General features: G+C 36.3%; 2 protein-coding genes and 1 pseudogene across 3 annotated transcripts; all 3 read right to left on the minus strand.

Annotated features, from left to right (window-relative positions):
* Positions 1 to 516: 516 nt before the first annotated feature.
* On the minus strand, positions 517 to 3,634 carry LOC139891094 (sodium/calcium exchanger NCL2-like). 2 transcript variants are annotated; one of them, XM_071874022.1, is made up of 8 exons: positions 3,231 to 3,634; positions 2,964 to 3,149; positions 2,368 to 2,540; positions 1,985 to 2,278; positions 1,796 to 1,905; positions 1,317 to 1,548; positions 934 to 1,215; positions 517 to 801 (listed from the first exon to the last, which is right to left on the minus strand). In XM_071874022.1, the coding sequence occupies exons 1-8, from the start codon at positions 3,628 to 3,630 to the stop codon at positions 553 to 555; spliced, it is 1,926 nt and encodes a 641-aa protein (XP_071730123.1). In that variant the 5' UTR covers positions 3,631 to 3,634; the 3' UTR covers positions 517 to 552. The 2 variants fall into 2 exon arrangements, with proteins under 2 accessions (XP_071730123.1, XP_071730122.1); XM_071874021.1 differs by having other exon boundaries at positions 2,368 to 2,558.
* A 2,683-nt stretch (positions 3,635 to 6,317) lies between these two features.
* LOC139888029 (uncharacterized) lies at positions 6,318 to 7,118 on the minus strand. Its single transcript, XM_071871064.1, has one exon. It carries the CDS (start codon positions 7,116 to 7,118, stop codon positions 6,318 to 6,320), a length of 801 nt encoding a protein of 266 aa, XP_071727165.1.
* Positions 7,119 to 15,323: 8,205 nt separating this feature from the next.
* Positions 15,324 to 19,436, minus strand: LOC139888030 (sodium/calcium exchanger NCL2-like; annotated as a pseudogene).
* Between the last annotated feature and the right edge of the window lie 1,955 nt (positions 19,437 to 21,391).

Genomic DNA, 21,391 nt, shown 5'->3' on the forward strand with positions numbered 1-21,391 from the left:
TAAAGTATTTTAGCTACAGCCCTTCTGTAATGTTGTAAAGGTCTTGAGGTTAAACGCTACATAATATGCAAAGAAAGTATAGGTCTGTATTCAAAATAACACCACAGTAGTTTATAAGACTTTTTCGCGCTAGTGGTCCGTCGTTTATACATCAATTTACATGTCGCGTCCCTGGCAATATTTTTTTAGCTCTGGTGGTCCCTTGATTTTACAAATGTTGCCTTAGTGGTCCCTCCGTCTATTTACGGTTAAAAATGTCCGTTGAGTGGCATCACGTGATGTCGTTTAAGATGAATTAAACATCATCAAGTGATGGCACTTAACAGACATTAACGGAAAATAGGCAGAGGGACTACCAAGGAAACATTTGTAGAATTAAAGGACCACCGGAGCTAAAAAACTGACAAGGATGTGGCATGCAAATTGATATATAAACGAAGGATCATCGGTGCAAAAATCAGTTTATAATGACAACAAAGAAGCAGCAGCAACACAATCATCAAAGTGAGCCAATGTATTATTATATAATAAGAATCTAGTCTAGATCAAGTTTTAAGTAAACTGAAACGCATCGTTGACAAAGTAAACCACGACTAAAGATAACGGATAAAGAGGTAAAGCAATGAGCAAGGTCCAGTTTGGAAACTTTTGTCTGAAACTAGTAAGAAGTCCCATAATAACGCAAACAAAGATTACAACTATAAGCTCAGCTGAGAAATGCCACGTCAGCCCACGGAAATAGATGACCGATACAAGAACAGAAAATCCCTGGATGTTGTTCATGAAAACTTTGTGGTATATCTGCATTTCAAGCAAATTGAGTTTGTCAATTACAAGTACAAGTATGAATAGAATGGCAATCTTGACGCATTTACTTGTGAATAGGTCATTACAGGTTAGAAACGGGTCAAAGTCAACCCAATTAAATAATACCTCTGAGAAAGTTAAAGATGCTGTATAATATCTCTGCTGATGCGCAGCTCTAATGGCTGCAATAGCCGATCTAGCGTTTGTAGCCAACGGGACTAGGATGAACGATACGAAAAAAGGCTCAATGTTGACAGATTCTGAAAAGTTTCGAACACTTTCAACTAAAGGCTCAGCCAAAACTGTTAAAATTCCGATTCCAACAAACAAAAGTATTAACGCCTTATATTTTTCATTCTTCTTCACCTTTGCCTTCGCCTTTGCCTCTGCCTCTACCAGTTCCTTTTTCTGCACAAAATAAGCATTTAATTTATTAATTACTCATCTATAACTATAAAAAAGAACCAACATCTTATTATGATGCTGCTGATGATGATGATGATCCTTACTGTTATATTGTCGTTTTGTCGCTTTTTTAATTCCGTGAGCCATCGTTCAAGCCCCGCGATGAATTCTTTTTTGTCAATGTTTCCATTTCTATCAACGTCTAAATAAGTCATTATGATCTCCACCATCTCATCATCGACTAGTACCTCACGATGGTTGACTCTGATAATGAATCGTTTCAGTTCATTACGTGAAATCGATCCATCTTTATTAGTATCAATTTCTTCAAAAAATCTGAAAATTCAAGAACACATATTAAACAACTATATTGTTTTTTATTCATGTAAAAGATTTATAAGGTAATTTTGCCTCATTTACACTATTCATTCAAAATGATTATCAAACAAGTTATTACGGATTCATTTAGAACCTTTGAATCATTTAGATTATGAACTATTCACCACTTATTCATTAAGTTTTATCAAACGCAATCTTAAACCAGAATGTTTTCAAATATGCATAACAATTAGTCACGGCTCACCTCTCGAAGGCAGAGACATCTACTGATCCGTAATGTTCAATTAATTTACGTTCCGTAAGGGATACTAATTTTATCAATTTGTTCTTTTCTTCTAGTAACAATTCCACAACCTGAGATTCAATCAATAAATTTTCTTTATATAAATATTCATGCAAAGTGTTGAACTAGTTTTTTTTATGTTGAACTGACCTGATCGTATTCAGTCTCTGAATCCTCTAACGAATATGGATTATCCATTAATTCTCTTGTGCCATCAAGCCATTTTTCAAACTTAGCATAAAACTCTTCCTTGGTCATTGAACTTTTGTTATTCTCAGATTTGTTCAGCTCCTTTTCCATGTCTTTTTGCCTAATGATTAGATTTTTCTCTCTGTCAAGCATAAGTGCCCGTACTTCATAAAAAGGAACATGCATTTCGATTTTATGTTCAACTTCAGCATACTCCACTCTCCTTTTCTGTATCCGTTTATCTCTATCCACATACTGCAAAACAAAGGCAAATAATCAAGAATTATGTAAGATATGCTCCAATTTCCTTTTGCCATAGATACAATTATTGTAATTATTCGAACCTGATAGAAAAAGTAAGAGATTAAGCAGATAACTGAAGTGGAAAGTGACACAAGAAGGACTATCTTGTATTCTGGACTAGTATACGATACACCAAATAGACTCGGCAATAGGATGACCACAAATGGGATCAGTGAAAAGAACATAACTTTGGCATGATAACTAGTTTCCGCATCTGTAACAACACCAGAACCTTTACAAATAAACAAATTATTAGTTCAATTCAACTACCCCTCAGTCTCAAAATAAGTGTTCACCTTACTATTTATATATGTCCCAAAATAATTGTCCAGTTACGTTCTCATCACCGATCCCAAAAGAACATAAGTGTCCAGTTATGTTTGGTTGTAACTTTGTCCAACTAACTAATAAATACCATTTTTTTTTTAAAGATAATAAATACCATTAAACTCTCCTATTTACCCTAATTTGTTACTATCAGTCACTCATATTTTAAATAAATTTAATCAAACTTACCTTGATTATAAGTACAAAATTGTAACATAACCTATCTTAAATCCAACAAAAATTCCTAATGACACTCTCTTTAGACGGAGAGAGTACAATTGTTAAGGGAATTGAAGGATGCAAATTCAACCTTTTAAGAGTTGCATCAGTTGAGTTTGTTCTTCAAAACCAGGTTTGACATGAAATTCTTTTCTGCCAGCCAAAAAACATACTCCCCACAAAAGAGTGAGAAGTAATACGGACGAACCAGCTAGCAACCCAGCACCCGTTACGACATAATCTTGAGCTTTTTCTTTGCTAGTCAACAGCCCAGTTGCTGACATTAAATGATTAATTCGAATTAATAATATATTTATTATCAATGGTTAATAGTAGTTAAGATTAAGATAGAACTTACTAAGAAGAATCACAGAATCTGGTAAAGAGTCAAGAAGCTGAGTAAAAACCGAAACATAAAAATTCTTGCCAAGAACACGAAATATCTGTCCATCACCACCAGCAAAAGATTCACCATGATATAGCAGGAACTCATATATAACAATCAGAACCAGATGACTAGGTATATTGCTCGAACATGGCAGAAATCCGTACATTAGTTCACATTCCACTTCAGATGAACCCAATATTCCTTTCAGATGTAGAGACGATTCTTCTTCTTGATCGCCACCACCATCACTAACACCATCCGACACCAAATCGGTAGCATGATAGTGCAAATGACGACTAGTTGCGTTACCCGCTAACACAAAAAGAATCAAAGTAAGATGAAATGCAATTGTTGTAGCTAATTTTCCCATTTTAAAAATGGTAACTGGATTGAATGAATTGTCTTTCACATTCAGTAAAATTTATAGAAGCTTAGGTATGAAATCTAGTAAACCATACAAATTCAAAGTCAACCAGTACTATTCTTAAGGTCTTTTCACAAAAACAATAAAATACAAGAAAACAAATTAAATAAAAGAGGAATCCTAGCAAGTCATATTAAACAATAATGAATCAGAATTTATATAGTTTTTAAATGCACATCAGAGTCCAAGTTCTCATCATCCAGAATGTTACAATTTACAAACGAAGTTTTTAATATATATCAATGCTTCACAACCAACATATTGTAATTTTGTAAAGATATAACCATGTTCATTTAAAACAGAATACGTCATGCGTCATGCATCATACATCCTACTTGGTAAATCATCTCTTATATACTAATGTAGCATATGTAGTTAATTGGTGATTGTATCGGCCATTTTGTTTGCTTGTGATTTACTTGAGACTAATTGATTTTGAGTTAAGCTTTATTACACACTTGTTTAAGCTAACTATGGTCAATAATTTGAAATGTTATGATGGTTAGGAGAGGTGTCTTTGAGCATACCGCCTAAGCCCAAAAATTTGGAAGAGTCCAAAAATTTGGAAGGGTCCAAAATTTTGAAAATGTAAATATTTTTCTCAATATATTTAATAAAATCAAATAAAAAATTGTCAAACTAAGTTAAAATGCCTTATTTTTAATAGTTAAATACAAAGTAAGTAAATGAATAGATATAGATTGGAGTATTATTTTTTATGCGTAGAAAAAAATTATAACGAATATGTGGTCCCATTTGTTATATTCGTCTAGGGTCTTTAAATTATTGAGACGGTCCTGTTTGTTAATTGGTGTCTTTTTCGCTTAAAGACATAACTCTTCATTAATTATTGTCACTTTTCATGAAATGATGTAACTATTCATTGTATATGTTCACCAAAAGGTGTGACAACACATTTTTGTCAAAAGGTGTGAAAATTATAATGAAAAATCTATGATTTGTGTCCGTGAATTAAACTTTCTCTATGTTGGAGTTGAGATATGACCATGTTAAATCTTTGCATCATTTACGTTTATCGTTTATGCTTTATTTTATTCGTTTGTTGTTCGTGTGTTTTGTGATTAGTGTAGTCACATGTATTGTTTGGGTCCGCAAATCCTAACAAGTGACACCCATATATATATATATATATATATATATATATATATATATATATATATATATATATATATATATATATATATATATATATATATATATATTAGAGAGATCAAATGAGAACATTTTAGGAATGAGAACTCTGAGAACTAAGGTAGTCGAGCAAAAAATAGGACGCGACCGAACAAAAAATCACATATTCGAACAATTTTTTTGGCGGGCGAACAATTTTCCAGAGGGTCGAACTATTTTGGCTAGATGCAAGTGCTATTTTTGTTCTACATTTTTATGTAGAACATGATGTAGAACACATGTAGAACATGCTGTTCTACACTTGTTTTACATCATTTTTCATCAAATTAAGTTAGGGTTTAGATTTAGGGTTTAGATTTTAGGGTTTAGGGGTTTAGATTTAGGGTTTAGAATGAGTTTTTTACACGAACGGTTTAGAGTTTAGGGTTTAGGGTTGAGGGTTTACGGAGTAAACCCGAAAACCCTAAACCCTAAACTCTAAATCGGGTTAAATCAAAAAAAAAATTTGAATTTTGAAAAAAACAGGTGAAATTCGAACAAAAAAAAAGAAATTCGAACCAATTTTCGTTCTACAATTTTGTAGAACCGAACCAAAATTTTGTAGAACCGAACAAAAAATCAGGCTGCCTAACAATTTTCCCCAATTCGAACGAATTTTCGTTCTACAATTTTGTAGAACCCAACAGAAAATGTAGAACATGTGATTTTCATGCATCTTAATTTTTGTTCGACTAACCACAAAATTGTTCGGCCGCGTCTTTTTTTGTTCGAATTTGAGTTCTCAGGTTCTCACTCTTAGTGAGTTCTCAGTGGATCCCTCCCATACATACATACATATATATATATATATATATATATATATATATATATATATATATATATATATATATATATATATACACACACACACACACACACACACACTTTTTATTACTGTGTACGCTTTATTCTAGTTTTTTTTTTTTTTTTTTTTTTTTTTTTTTTTTTTTTTTTTTTTTTTTTGAAAAAAAACAGGAATTAAAATTAATAAGATTTTTCACTCTATGTGTTACCATTAAGATTATTCTAATGTGCTGATTTAGATCGGTGGCAACCATTTATTACTCCCATCCATACCGGTTTAACTATATGTGTTACCATTACTATCTTTCTTTATATCTTTATTGGTGAGAACTAATTAGTAAAATTAATATACTTTTTTTTTGAAAAGCAAGCAAAAAACTTTTATTCATATATCGGAGAGTTACAAAGCCCTATAACTATACAATTTAATGAGTCCGAATATGAAAACTATACACATTCATGAACGAGGAGGCCATAGACATCCCAGGACTTGAGACATCAAGCTGGGAAGAGGCAACCAGACAGTACCGCACTTGCGATGACAAAGTCGGTTGACGCTCCCCATTTAACCAAGTGAAAATGGACAACCAAGTCAAGAATGATCTAACGACTAGGACTATGTAAAGGACATGTTACAATTAACCAATGCCAGATCTTTGATGATTCGAGGAGATATATGAGACGGGATTGATTAGCCATTGATGCCACATAACCGTTGATTTTTTGTGTCTTTTGGATATCCATGCGAATGATTGTGTTTGGATTTCAGATAAAATTGTGGCGGTGCACCATTCTTTTTTGCCGAAAACCTTAAGATTCCTGTATTTCCAGATGATGTAAGTGGATGCCCATTTAACGGCTAGCCAAATGTTGGAACCATTTTGTTGCGTAGTGAGGGACTGATCATTTAAGATTATGTCACGGAGATTGGTGAAGGTGTCTACGGGGAGGTTCCACCATTGTAGGATTGAATTCCAGATAGATGTTGAAAGCGTGCATTGAAATAGTATGTGTTCAATAGACTCTGTGTGTAGGTTGCATAGTGGGCAAAGAATTGAGTCGAGATCAACACCTCTTTTGTCGAGTTCTACGCGCGTCGGGATTCTCCCGTATAGAACTCTCCAAATGAAGATGTTAATTTTTTGGGGTAAGAGTTTATTTCTAGGTGTCTTAAAGGTAGAAGATGGTGTATCAAGTTTTAGGTTGTCGAGGATGGTGGCTAATGCTTTTGTTGTAAATATGCCGGATTGGTCAAGATTCCATTTCCAGGTATCAGGCTTATCTGAGAGACTGATTGTTTCTATAAGGTGATTTAGTTCTGTTAATTCGGTGAGGCATCTACCGTTGGGTGTACGGGACCAATTCCATGAAGTAGTTGTTGTTGAGTTGATTATCTTGAGTCTTTCCGCAACCGTGATGTTTTTGTTTGATTCAAGCATGAATAATCTTCGAAATTGATTACAAAATTTTTCTGTGCCGCACCAGTTGTCATGCCAAAATTTGGTGTTTGAGCCATTTCCGATATTTTTGGAAATTGAATTTGTGAAGTTTGCTCCGTAGCTGTCCGCAGTTTTCCCTGCTTTGATGATTTCATTCCAAATTGTGCGACCTGCAACATTTCTTGAGAAAACGTTAGTAGAAACCCCCCCCCCCCCCTCCCCGTAAATGCTCGATATAATTTTAACCCAAAGTGCATTTTTTTCATTAAAGAATCTCCACCACCATTTGCAAAGTAGAGATATGTTTTTGCAAATTAAGGACCCGATGTTTAACCCGCCTTTTTCATAAGGTAAGAGGATGTGTTCCCATTTAATCCAGTTAATTTTGTTATCCGCTTCCGCCCCACCCCAAAAAAATTTCCTTCATTTTGTTTCGAGTGTGTTAATTATTTTAATGGGTGCATGAAATAGGGAAAAGTAGTATAAAGGGATGCTAGTGAGGACCGATTTGATTAAGGTTAAGCGACCACCAAAAGATATGGATTTCGCTTTCCAGTCGGAGAAACGTTTATCGAATTTTTCAATGATTGGTTGCCAAGTGGAGGCTTTTGTGGAAGGAGTGCCGATGGGTAACCCGAGGTATGTGAAAGGGGTTGAGCCGGCCGAGCATCCGATATAAGTAGCCATTTCCTCAACATCCTTTTTCGGGACCCCAATTCCGTAAAGATTGCTTTTTTTAAGATTTACCTTAAGTCCGGAGATATTTTCGAAACATTTTAATAATTTAGAGGTATTCTTTGCATTGCGTTTGCTCCATTCGCCAAAGAAGATAGTGTCATCCGCATATTGGAGGTGTGATACCACAATCTTTTCGTGTCCAACGCAGATGCCACGGAATTGGTCGTTTGCAATTGCACGCTTAGTGAGGATGTTAAGGCCTTCAGCGGCAATGATAAATAGAAAGGGGGAAATGGGATCTCCTTGACGGATACCCCTGCCGGGAGAAAATTCCCTGGTTGGGGATCCATTAATGAGAATGGAGATGGAAGACGAGGAGAGGCAAGCACGAATAAAGCTGATCCATTTAGGTCCGAAGCCCATGAATTTCATAGTGTCGAAAAGGAAGTCCCATTCTATGCAATCGAAGGCTTTTTCAAAATCAACTTTGAAAATGAGGCCTTTTTGTTTCTTCCTTTTGAGTTCATCTATTATTTCATTTGCGATTAGGACACTATCTAAGATGTTTCGACCTTTCAGGAAAGCGGTTTGTTCAATTCCGATTAATTTGTGGATAACTTTTGAGATGCGGTTTGCAAGAATTTTGGTGAGGATTTTATAGTAGCTACCGATTAGACATATTGGGCGATATTCGTTGAAACCAATTGGGTTGGCTTTCTTAGGAATTAGTGTGAAAAAAGATGCATTGCAGCCTTTGGATATTTCGGAATTACACCAAAACCATTCAAGGGCATTGATGAGATCGTCTTTTATCAACCACCAGTATTTCTTGAAGAATTTCATGTTGAAGCCGTCAGGACCGGGGGCCTTTGAGCTGTCACAACCATGAAGTGCATCCCATATTTCATTTTCAGAAAAACGGGCTTCAAGGAGGAGATTATCCGTGTGGGATATGTAGGAGCGGTTAGGTTCATTTTCAAACGGGCATATCCCTTTTCTCTTTTTGGATGTGAAAATTGTTTCGAAATATTTAAGAGCTTCGTTTTTTATTGTGTTAGGTTCTTCTGACCATGATCCATTTAGTGATATGCCACGGATGTTGTTTTTGCTTATGCGTCGTTTAATGTAGTTGTGAAAGTATTTGGAGTTTTCATCGCCCTCGAGGTTCCATTTAATTCGTGCTTTTTGTTTGAGCATGTTAGTTTTCTTTTTTTCTTTTTCAAAGTGTTGCATTTTATCGTTTAACCAAGATTTTCTTTCGATTTCGGTTAGAGGTCTAGATTCCGCGAGTTTTTCCCATTCATTGGAGGCGTTCAAGTGCATTTTGATTTCGTTGTCAAGGTTGTTTAATTGATGACTACATTTTTTAAGTTCGAGTTTAACGTTTTTTAATTTATTTCGAAAGATACAGTCTGGGCGGTTACCGGGTACGGGGAGTAGCCATGTGGCTTTTATGATATCATCAGCATTTGGTAGGTTTAGCCAAGTGTTGAAGACGCGCGTAGGTTTAGGGCCGAAATCGATGAATGAATTTTTGAGTATGATTGGGCAATGATCTGAGAGGTCTCGATCAAGGGTTTTGGAGGAGATGTCTGGCCATAGATTTAGGATATTTTCAGAGATAAGGAATCGATCGAGTTTACTGAATTTCATTTTATTAATACAGATACGGGTGAACTTCTTTCCCCCTAAAGGAAGGTCGATTAAATTCGAGTTATTTATGAAGTTATTGAAGTTATCAGCCCATGTTTGTTTAAAATTACAGTTGAGACGTTCGGATTTGGATCTGACTTCATTGAAGTCACCGAAAATGATGTGAGGGACATTGATGTAATTGATTAGGTTTGTGAGTTCTGCCCAAAATTTGATTTTTTTCTGGTGGGAGTGCGGGCCATAGACGTTTACAATTACAATGTCAGAATTGTAACCCGCCCATGTCCCTTTAATGGCGATAAAGAATTCCCCCTCTAGGGCTTGTTCGAAAGAAAAAGTGGTTAGATCCCAAATTAAGAGTAAACCCCCTGATGCCCCGATTGCATCCTTTTGTACAAATTGAAAGTTCGAATTATACCAAAACGATTCAATTAGGGAGTCAGGAGATTGAGCACATTTGGTTTCTTGTAGACCTAGAATAATCGGATTTTCCTCAATGCATATTTTTTTAAGCCATTTTATTTTACCCGATTGTCCCACACCCCGAATATTAAGAGAAATACAAGACATTGAGAAACTTACAGAGGGAGTGGATGATAGGAGGTCAGTGATCCGCGGTCCAACGAATTCCCAGCTCTTGGCCGAATTCATTGGTGTCGATAGTGTTGGAAGAGGTCAATTTTGATCGGTTCCCACCTTTGCTCGATGGCTTTTTACTAGTAGATGATGTCGTCTTTCTAGAAAGTTGTGACAGTTTCAGCTTTTGTCCGCTTCTAGCACATTGTTTAACATATAAAAATTTTGACCTAGAGCCTTTTTTGTTGAGATCAGAAGGTGGATTAGCATGTGTAATTGGCTTTGAAGGGCTTGGTACCAAGTTGTCGTGAGCTTTCTTCTTAAAGTATGTGGTATCGTAACTGAGGATTTTCGAACTTGCTTTACCCATGGCTTTAGATTTTTTTGATCCTTTACCTTTTGATTTATTGGTAGCAATAGACAGGTTGCAGAAGATATCGGTTTCTTCGATTATAGGCAGTTGGCTAGGGTTAACATTTGAATTATCTCCTTGGATGTTATTATCTGTGGGTGAAGCCGAAGCTGTGGTATCCTCATCTACAGATTCGGACGGTGAATTCAATTCGGTAATAGGCTTATTTAATTCACAGATCGGGTCCATAGTCTGCTTGTTGGGCTCGTGTGAGGATGAGGTATGAGAGTCAATGGGCTTTTCAGCTATTAAGTTATTTATGATTTGGATTGGGCTTATAGGGATATTTGGTTCATTGGCATTGGGCATGTGAGTTACGGTGGGGCATGGGGAGTTGGGTGAGGAGTTATGATAGGGTTTTTGGTGACTGTGTAGGTGGTTAACATGTTGGGTATCCGAAACGTGGGAATCCTCTTGGGTAATATGAATGTTTTGACTTTGAGATTCGCTAAATTCAGTTGGGTGGCAATTAATATGGTTGGTTGGGAAGGTGGTAGCATTCATCTTTTTTGAAGAAAACAAAGTGTCACCGGTGTTATGTTGGACCGATGGATTACCTGGTGAGTCTAGTTTTTTCGGTTGAGAGGCTTGGTCATCGTCTTTTTGATCACCATCCATGCACGAATCCTCATCAGAGATATAATCCTCGGTATGATCATCATCGTCCCAGCATGAAGATTCGTTATCGATGGAGTTGAAATCAATAGGTTGCAAATTATTTTCGTTCACATAGGCAGGGGTGATTTTATTGTCGTGATGAATGTAGACAAGACCGTTGATAAGAGCGTGATAATTCGTTTTGATTAGTGCCTTGCCAAGAGATAGATCTTGTGAACCTTTAACTTCAATGGAACAATTTTCAAGTTTGATGACCTCACCCCAACAGCTTGCAATTTTGTTGAACGTAACTTCAGACCAACAAGTAATAGGGACCCCCTTGATGTCGATCCAAACAAGTCGACCCGAAGATGAATATTCCTCCGGGTCCCAAGGTTGTATATCGTCTAGCCAATTCCATAAAGGGTTTTTCTTATCGCTTAGCATCTCAAGTGCTAGTCTTTTGTCCTCATAGATGAGCATGACATCTCTCCCACCAAGATATTTTGATTCAAATCCGAGGAGATTTTCTGATTTGCAAATTTCATTGAAGTATTCAAGGTGTTCGATAACTTTTATTTTCCCGATTATGGCATGACCAAGAATATCAATGAGTTTTTCATCAGTGGGTATTTTGACAGAGAATTCTTTTGTATGAAGCGAGGACACAGTCTGTTTTTTGTTGTAAACGACATCGGCGTAATTGCGTTCATCGGTGAGGTTGGTTGGGATATAGGTTGGTTTCGAGGCAGGGGATTGATTAGTTTTCTGTTTGGTGTGTTGGTTTATGGTTTTGTGGGTGTTTGGAGGATTTCGATCGTGAGCTTTGTATGCAACAAGTAGCATACCATCAGCCTCCACCAAGTTAAGTTTACGAAGTAACATATCAATCTGATGGTTGTGCACATTCTTGAACCGTACGAAACCATATCTTTTACCATTTTTTAATCTTGTCTTTGGGATGTAAACTTCAAAAAGGTCACCGTATTTTTTGAAAAGACCCCACAGGTTGGCAGCGGTCCAAGTTTCAGGGAAGTTAAAAAATAGGAAGGATGTGATGTTTTTGTTTAACGGTTGTGGTGGTTTGTTGGAAGTTGTAGGGTTACCGAAATTGTGAATAAGATTTCTGGCTTGTTCCTGTTGTTTGAATCTTTGATAAATCATATTGCTTGCAGAATTTAATCTAGGGTTTAGGTGGGGTTTAGGGTTGTATTGGTGGCGGCTGAGATGAGGGAAGTCTTCACCTATTTGGGTCTGCTTGGTGTGAGTCTGTTCAGAGTGATTGCTTCGATTCTTTTCCACCTTGACCCAGATTCCTACATTGTCCGGTTGATATTTGATGTGGTTGGTGTTGTTCAAGGTATGGGTATAGCGATGAGGGCGGTTTGCAGTAGGTTGATTAGGGGTGAAAGGTGATGTAGGTATGTTGAACATTGTACTAGAACTGAATTAAAATTAAAATAATAAAAAGACAAACGATTGTAAGATTAATTGCCGGAATGTTTACCGGAAGTCAGATGTATGCAAGAGAGAGAAGGAGAGAAAGATGTATTTGATAATGGGGGGGGGGGGGGGCTAAACAAACGCATACTAAATCAACGTTATCTAAAGATGAGCCAACAACAAATCAAGAAATTAATATACTTACAACGAACATATGCGATGATGCAGTTAGAATAGAATCTGCGACAAGTAAAGCAAAAGCAACGGCTTGAATTGTAAGTATATTATGTGTGACCTTGACTTGTATGTGACTCATTATTCAATTTCTTGATTTCAGTCACTTTTGACAAAAAAAATTTTGTTGAGGCATTTGATCGAACACTTGATATGCAGGGTATTCTTTGTCACGATCAGGACCATGACCGGGTAATTTGATCCTGAGACATGGTTGAGATCACAAATCACACCCCGAAATGGTGGGGATCGTATGTTTTTTTTGGAAATTTAGTGTAATTGAGGGATTTGATCTACACTTGTAAATAGGTTAGGAGGTACGGAGTGTACACCAAAAAGTAATTTTCTATCATTTACTATCATGGTCTATTCGAAATTTTGACTAAGTGTTTTCATACTATGTATACTTAGTCAGCAAAAATTTGACTAAGTGTTTTCCTGTGTTGGGTCTTCTTAATCAGCTGAAATTTGACTAAGTGTCTGGTGCTCCCTCTGAAGAGGTAAAACAAGAGGCAGCACAAGTTTGATGCTTGAAATTTGACTAAGTGTCTAGTGCTCCCTCTGAAGAAGAGGCACCACAAGAGGTAGTATGAGAGGAAGCAGCAAAAAGACTTGTAAAAATTCTTTCAGTGTTATGCTGGTTGGTGCTCTCGCTGGTTGGTGCTCCCTCTGAAGAAGGAGCACAAGAGGCAGCAAGGATTCATGCTCCCTCTTAAGAAGCAGCATGGAAAACACTTAGTCAAATTTTTTAGTTTTTCGTGCTGTCCAAGTTTTTAGTGAAGTACAGAAGAATTTTTTTCTTTTTTCCTGTAACCACTTATGCTTATATTTGTGGAAAGAATAATTATTGTTTATGGAAAAGATTATTATCTTAACCACTTTGAATATTATGGGAGATATTTATGGAGATTCAATCGGCCAATTGATTCGAATATATCTTCTCTCATAAGTACGGGTGTCTATAAATAAATAAATGATTTATTCATGAGCATATAGAATACGAAAAACATAAATACTCTTCTGCAACATGTTCTTGTTTTTTTGTTGCCATAAACAAGAACGCAATCTCTGTCTTATCCCAAAGTGATACCACGATTCAGTGATTTATCCGGCTATCGATTATTTTACCCTACATGAAAAATTTCAAACCTCCAACAATCGAAAGTAATTATCTGTTACAATCGATGGCGTCTAGCCGGCTACGATGAAGCACATGATGACGAATTTCTCCACACTTGATAAGTTTGAAGGAATTGATTTTCGGAGATCGCAGAAGAAGATGCACTTCCTTCTGAGCAACATGAGTGTGGTATATGTAATCAGCACCCCAATTCCTGAAGATGATGGTGATGATGCTACTGTTGAAAAGATTCGACAAAGAAACAAGTGGGACAACGACGACTACATCGATCGAGGTTTAATCCTCAATAGTATGGCTGATTCCCTTTTCGACATTTATCAGAATGTTGAATCTGCTAAAGAACTGTGAGACATGTTGGAAACCAAGTATATGTCTGAAGATGCTTCTAGTAAAAAGTTCCTAGTGAGTAATTTTAATTAATACAAGATGATCGATTCTAGACCGTTCATGGAACAACATAATGAGCTCATTCGTATACTTGATCAATTCACACAACACAAGATGAACATGGATGAGTTTATTCAAGTCTTAAGTATCATTTATAAACTACCTCATTCTTGGAAAGAATTTAAATATTTTTTGAAACATAAGAAGGAGGAGTTAACTCTTGTTGAGTTGGGTAGTCATCTGCGTATTGAAGAATCTCTCAGGCAGCAGGATAATGACAAGCCAAAGAGTAACGAAGTTTCTAGTACGTCTGCTGTCAATATGGCGGAACATAAAAGGTTCCCTGGTAATAATGAGAAAAGGGGTAAACGTAAGCATCAAAGTAATAACAAAGCTGATCCAAATAAGAAGTCTAAATTGACTTGTGGGAAGTGTGGTAACCCTGGACACTTGAAAAGGGATTGCAAGGTTGTGTTTGACACTAAAAATGCTAAGGGATCTAGCATTACTGGCTCGGGCAATGGTTCGAACAACCAAAACTCGAAAGGTCAGAATATATTTAATAATTCAATTCAGAATTATTATGTTTCGTATATATTTGAGACTTATTTTGTGTAGGATGATGATGTTGTATGGTGGGTTGACTCAGGTGCTACTACTCATGTGTGCAAGGATATATGTTGGTTCAAGACTTATGAGTCGATGACTGATGGCTCAATTCTTCATACGGGAAATGAGTCAACAGCCTCTGTTCATGGACATGGAAGTGTGAATTTAAGCTTTAGTTCTGGAAAAGTTATTTCTTTGTTTAATGTTTTGCATGTACCACAAATTAGGAAAAACTTGGTTTCTAGTAGTATGTTGAATAATTGTGGTTACAAACAAGTTTTTGAATCTGATAAGTTTATTTTATCTAAGCATGGTTTGTTTGTTGGTTTTGGTTATTTGAGCAATGAAATGTTTAGACTTAATATTGATCACGTGAATATTAACATTGCTTGTATGACAACTGTTAGCATAAATGATTCTACGCTTTGGCATGTTAGACTATGACACATACACTTTAAAAGAATGCAAGATATGTCTAAAGATGGTTTAATACCTGCCTTTGACATGAACAATGAAAAGTGTAAAACGTGTATGTTGACAAAGATCACTAAGAAACCATTTCAAAATGTACATCGTGATACTGAAATTTTGGAATTAATACATAGTGATTTATGTGATTCGCATGCAACTCCTACTTTAGGGAATACGAAATATTTTGTGACTTTTATTGATGATGCTTTTAGGTTTTGCTATGTTTATTTGTTACATATTAAGGATGAAGTATTAGATAAATTCAAAATATTTAAAACTGAAGTAGAATTGCAACAAAATACTTTGATTAAAAGACTTAGAACAGATAGGGGAGGTGAATACATTGAATCTTATTTCCAATCCGTTGGCATTATTCATGAGACCACGAAAGTATATAACCGATACAAGAACAATAAAACCCTGGATGTTGTTCATGAACACTTTGTGGTATATCTGCATTTTAACAAACTTGAATCTGTTAGCTAGTGAGACTTGTGTGTAAAAGTATTTTTTCCATGTTCGCTCTGCTGTATGCTGCCTAACCGGATTATTCTTACCCGCATGACCAACTCAAACCACCAGTTAAGTATATATGAATATGAATGAATAATAAAGTGAGGGACAAACCTCAGAGAAAGTTAAGGATGTTGTTTGATATCTTTTCCGACTTGAAGCTCTAATGGCTGCAATGGCTGCTCTAGAGTTTGTAGCCAACAGAACCAAGATGAATGAAACATAAAATGTCTCTATATGTACGGATTCTGAAAATTCTCGAACACTTTCAACCAAAGTCTCTACCAAGAATGTTAGGATAAAGATGCCGACTAACAATAGCATTATTGCCTTAAACTTTTCCTCTGCTTTCGCTTTTACCTCAGCTCGTTGGTACCTATCTTTTTCCTGCATACACAAAAAATAAAAATAAAAAAAAGAAATTAGCGCAGTAGAAGAAAGCAGCATTCTTAACTTTGTGAGTATGGTATCTTCTTAATTGGTTATTGTTCTGCAACTGCTTTTGTTGGTTACGAGAAGCTACAAAATCGATCTCTTTAAGCCATTTTGCAAGACCAGATTTGAATTCTTGTTCATCAATACCTCCATCTCCATCGATGTCTAACTGTCTCATTATGATCTTTGCTACTTCGTCATCCATTAATATATCATCGTAGTTGACTTCCATAATGAAGTTTTTCAGTTCGTTTCGTGTAATAGAACCATTATGGTTGGAATCAATACGTTCAAAGATATATAAAAGTAACATAAAGTTAGAACCCAAGCATCCGTTATCTAATATGCATACAAAAGTTGTTCTGTTTCACCTATTTATTGTTGTTTCATCTCATGCTCCATCTTCTTTAAGCAATTTCTGTCCTGAAGCCCGTTCCATCATTATGGATAATAATTCGATTAATTTGTGTTTGTCTTCAAGTAACAATTCTGCATCCTAATAAACGTAAAACAATCATATATTGGAACAACTAGTGCAGAAAAATAGCCCATCTAAGTTTCAAAAGTAACCCGACCCGACCCATTTAAACCAGACCCATTTGACCCGTTTAAAAAATCTGACATGTTTGACCCGTGACCCGTTTGACCCATTACCCAACCCGACCCATATGGACCCGTTAAAAATCTGACCCGTTTGACCCATGACCCATGACCTATTTCAACCCAAAACCATTTTAACCCGTCACCCAAACTGACCCAACCTGACACGTTTTCCAAGTGCATACTAAACTGATTGTATTTCATCCCTGATTTATCCAACGAATATGGATCATCCATTAATAGTCTTGTGACATCAAGCCACCTTTGAAATATATCATAGAACTCATCTCGAGTCAACGTTTTTTTTCATCGTATGCCTTGGGATATTTCATTATATCTCCATCTCTTTTTGCCTAAGCATGAGATGTTTTTCCCTATCCAACTTAAGTGATTGCACTTGATAAAAAGGTACATGCAGTTCAACTCTTCTTTCAACTTCTGCATACTCTACTCTTCTTTTTTGAATTCAAGGATCAAAACGCTGCCAATTGATGATGCCAAAGAAGCCAAATCAAGAAAGATGAGTATGACATACTTTTATAACCTTATTGTAAAGTGTGGGATATATCCATAATCTTTTATTGATATATCCCCTATGAATATGCATTAACACGATGTACTGTACTGTACAGTACAGTCTGTTAATGCACAGTTATGATGGATATATCAAAAAAGATGGTGGATACATAAGGAATCGATACTAATGTATACTATACATAATAGTAGAAGTATGGAAGTAAGCAAATAACGGAAACACAAAGTGACGCTAGGACTACGTTTTTATATGCTTGACTAGAATACAATATCCTAAATACACTCGCTAATAAGATGACTACTAGTGGTATTAGTGAAAATAACATAACTTTAGCTTGATAACTGGTTTACGTATCTGTAACAACACCAGAACCTGTAAAAACATGCATAAATATTATCTTTGTGTATTTTGAGTGGGTCGATGTGGGTTGTTTTTATATCAAATGGGTAAAATAATAAATTATTTATTAAAGTGATGGGTGTAATTTTAACACTACTACTTAATGTGTCACTTTATTCAAATATCTGTAGTTTACCTTTAAAATATTGAGTTTGTAATCATAATTGACATACTTAATTATATGTAAAAAGTTTTTACAAAAATGGACAAAATAGTGTTAACGGGTCAACCCAACCTGACAGAGCATGTTCAACCCATACTGTTGAGTCCCCAAAGTAATTAAGGATTTAATTATAACAAAACAGAAATTTATTTGCACTAAAATGTAATGTGCAACCAGCACAAGTTTGTTTATGTATAGACATCAAATATTGCTATGTCGAGTGTCTAGTATGCTGCCTAGTCTACCATCACAAGGTAGATAGTATTCTTCAATCAGCACATGATGTGTACCCAGCAATTCAAGAATATCAAGTGACTCAGCATAGAAGAACCAGCATGGCTTGAAAGCAGCATACATCACAAGACATCTATGCTCCATTACAAGCATAGTAGTTTCCTGAGTGGTCTACATTAATTGTACTATTCAACAGAAGTCAAAGACAAAGTTGAACAGAAAAGGACACGCGTCGGCGGCTGACAAGTGACCTTACAAGACCACGTGGGATTGCAGAAGTTTAACGCATGTGCAGACATGTGTTATCCTTTGTCAACACCTAGGGAACACAACATTCTATTTGTTTAATCAAATAGTGATGCCAAACCGAATTGGAGTGTTCCTGCAAATAGCTACCAAAGAGGAAAGAAGGGAGCACGCTCTCTGACACGATTGTCCCCACAAGTGCAGACATCCTATGTACCAGTGGACAATAGAACAATTACACGGTTAATAGGACTACTATAAATTGATGTATCCACTATTGTAACAACTAGTGGTGTGGGTTTTATTTATTAAGAGTCCAAACGTGTAATAGCTTTAGATAACCTCAATAGCTATAACTTAGGTGAATCTGTATCAGCCAACTATCATTCCGCCAAGGATAGTTGTGATTCTTTGTGATCTATATCAATAAAGAATAATCGTTGAAAAATTACCTTTGATTCTTATTTAGTTTACTTGCATGAATACTAATTTGCATAAACTGTTAAGATAAACAAAAGAATTGTATTCACCCCCCCTCTACAATACTCCTGTTGTTAATCAAGGGACCAACAACTGGTATCAGAGCTTCAGTCTTGATAATTTAATATCTTGGATCTAAATTCTCTCATGGCTGCATACACAAACTCAGCTTACCTTGAAAATGGGTCATCCAATAGACCACCTAAGTTTGATGAAGATGAGTATGAAACCTGAAAGGCTAAGTTTCTACTTCACCTTGAGTCTATTGACCCACTCATGCCTGGCATTGCTACTGATGGTCCATTCATCCCTACCAAAACACTTGGCAGTGTTCCTGCTACAGCAGACACTCCTGCTATTCCTGGTAGAGAAGTTGTGCTACCCCCATCTAGATGGGTGGATGAGGACAAACGCCGTGTTGGACTTGACCCTAAGATCAGAACCTTGATAGCTATCACATTACCTAACCATTTGTTTAAACTAATTAAAGGAAAATCAAATGCTAAAGTCATGTTAGACTATCTTGATGTTACATATGAGAGTATGGATGAAGTTAGGCAAAATAAGATTATAGCTTTGAAAAGAGAATATGAAATGTTCTTTGCCTACAAAAGTGAGACCCTTAAGCAAACCTTCATTAGGTTTAACTCTTTAGTTGCTGACTTGCTCACCTTGAAGGTCACATATACTGAATTTGAACAAGTCAAAAAATTCATTGACTCACTGCCTAAGAAATGGAAGCCTGTTACTGACCCATTAAGAACCACTCAGACTTTAAAATTTTTTAACATATCTTCTCTGTATGATACACTTTGGAACCATGAGAAGGAAGAGGCCAAACTTGAACTTAATTTGAAAGAAAACTTTAAGTCTGCTCCCACCACTTCAAAATCTATAAAATCAGATGATACTGCTCTTGTTGCTGCTGCTAAAAAGAAAGCCCAAAAGGATTTACTGGTTCAAAAGCTGATGGCAGAAGAAGAGTCATCTGAAGAGGAGATTAGTGGTACTGGGTCAGAGAAAAGCAGTGATGATGAGGATGATGTAGAAGGGTTTGCTGAAGGTATGGAATTGCTGGCTAGGCAGTTCAAAAGGTTCAATCGTAGTTGAACCAGCAAGCCATACAAAGTGAGTAAGAAGTCAAGTGCTAGGTATGATAGTAAATCAGTCAAGGGCCCCAAATCTGAGTGTTACAATTGTGGGAAGGTTGGACATTTTGCTGCTGAATGCATGTCCAGGAAACCTTCAACATTACATGCTAACTCCTTCTCAAAAGCTGAAAAGTACAAGAACAAGTACAAATCTATGAAGGCTCAGATGAAGGAAAGCTCAAAGACTGGTAAGAAGAAAAAGAAGTCAGAAAAGGTACTAGTAGCTGAACATCATGATTGGGATGAAACCAGTTCATCTTCATCCTATGACAGTGAAACTGATGATGATGGTGCTGGTTATGCTTCTGGTAAAAAGCTGTGTTTGATGGCCAAAGAGGTTGAGGAGGATGATAATGGTAGTACATTTGTGGCTGATATGAGGGAAGCTGACCTAAAAAGAGATTCACCTCAATGGAAATCTGAAATACTGTATAAGGTTAAAAATTTTTGAACTTATACTGATGATGAAAAAGCTGAAATGTTTGACTACCTAAGAATTGACTTAAGCAGAGGCAGCAAACGTGATGAAGGTTTCAAAACTGAAATTAAATCTTTAATTGAAAACTTAAATGCAGATCGGATGAAATTAAGATATTAAAAGATGAAATTTCTAAACTTGAAAAACAAAATTATGCTTTAAAATCTCTTCACACAGATGCAGCAGTAGTCCAAAACCAGCTTACTGACCTTAAAAGGGTAATAGCCTCTTGGTGTTTGTCTGCTCAACGCACAGCAAAGTGCATTAATGAGCAGATACCTGCCCAGATTGAGACATTCTTTGCTGGTGACTATGCTGCTGCTGCTGCACATGCTGAAGTCACTTTCATGGACCCTGTGCTTGAAACTGATCCTGATGTTGTCTTGCCAAATACTTTTGCCAAGATAGTTAATGGTAACAAGGTCTTCACAAATAAATTTGTAAGACCTGCTGCTAACCCACCACCTGCCATGAAGAGATAATGGAGGACGAAGAAAGAGCAAGAGAAGCCAGTACCTCAACTGATGAGACTACTGACCCCTCTAGCATCTACTACATGACTCTAAAGGAAAGACGTATTAAAAGGGAAATCACTTAAAACAATCGAAGAAAGTTAAAATCAACTGATTCCCCTTCATGTTCAAATTCCACCAATGCAGACCCAGCTGATGAAAATCGTACTGGTCAACCAGTAGCTGTAGACAAGCCATTAAAACGTAATACTGGCAAGTCAAAGGCAGCAATCAAGATTCATACTGATCAACCAGTATCAGCTGACAAGCCAGTAACTTCCCATACTGGCTCGTCAAATAACAAAGGTAAAGCAGTATACCATGAT

This window comes from Rutidosis leptorrhynchoides, chromosome 2, assembly GCF_046630445.1.
Source record: "Rutidosis leptorrhynchoides isolate AG116_Rl617_1_P2 chromosome 2, CSIRO_AGI_Rlap_v1, whole genome shotgun sequence".
NCBI classification, from domain to species: domain Eukaryota; kingdom Viridiplantae; phylum Streptophyta; class Magnoliopsida; order Asterales; family Asteraceae; genus Rutidosis; species Rutidosis leptorrhynchoides.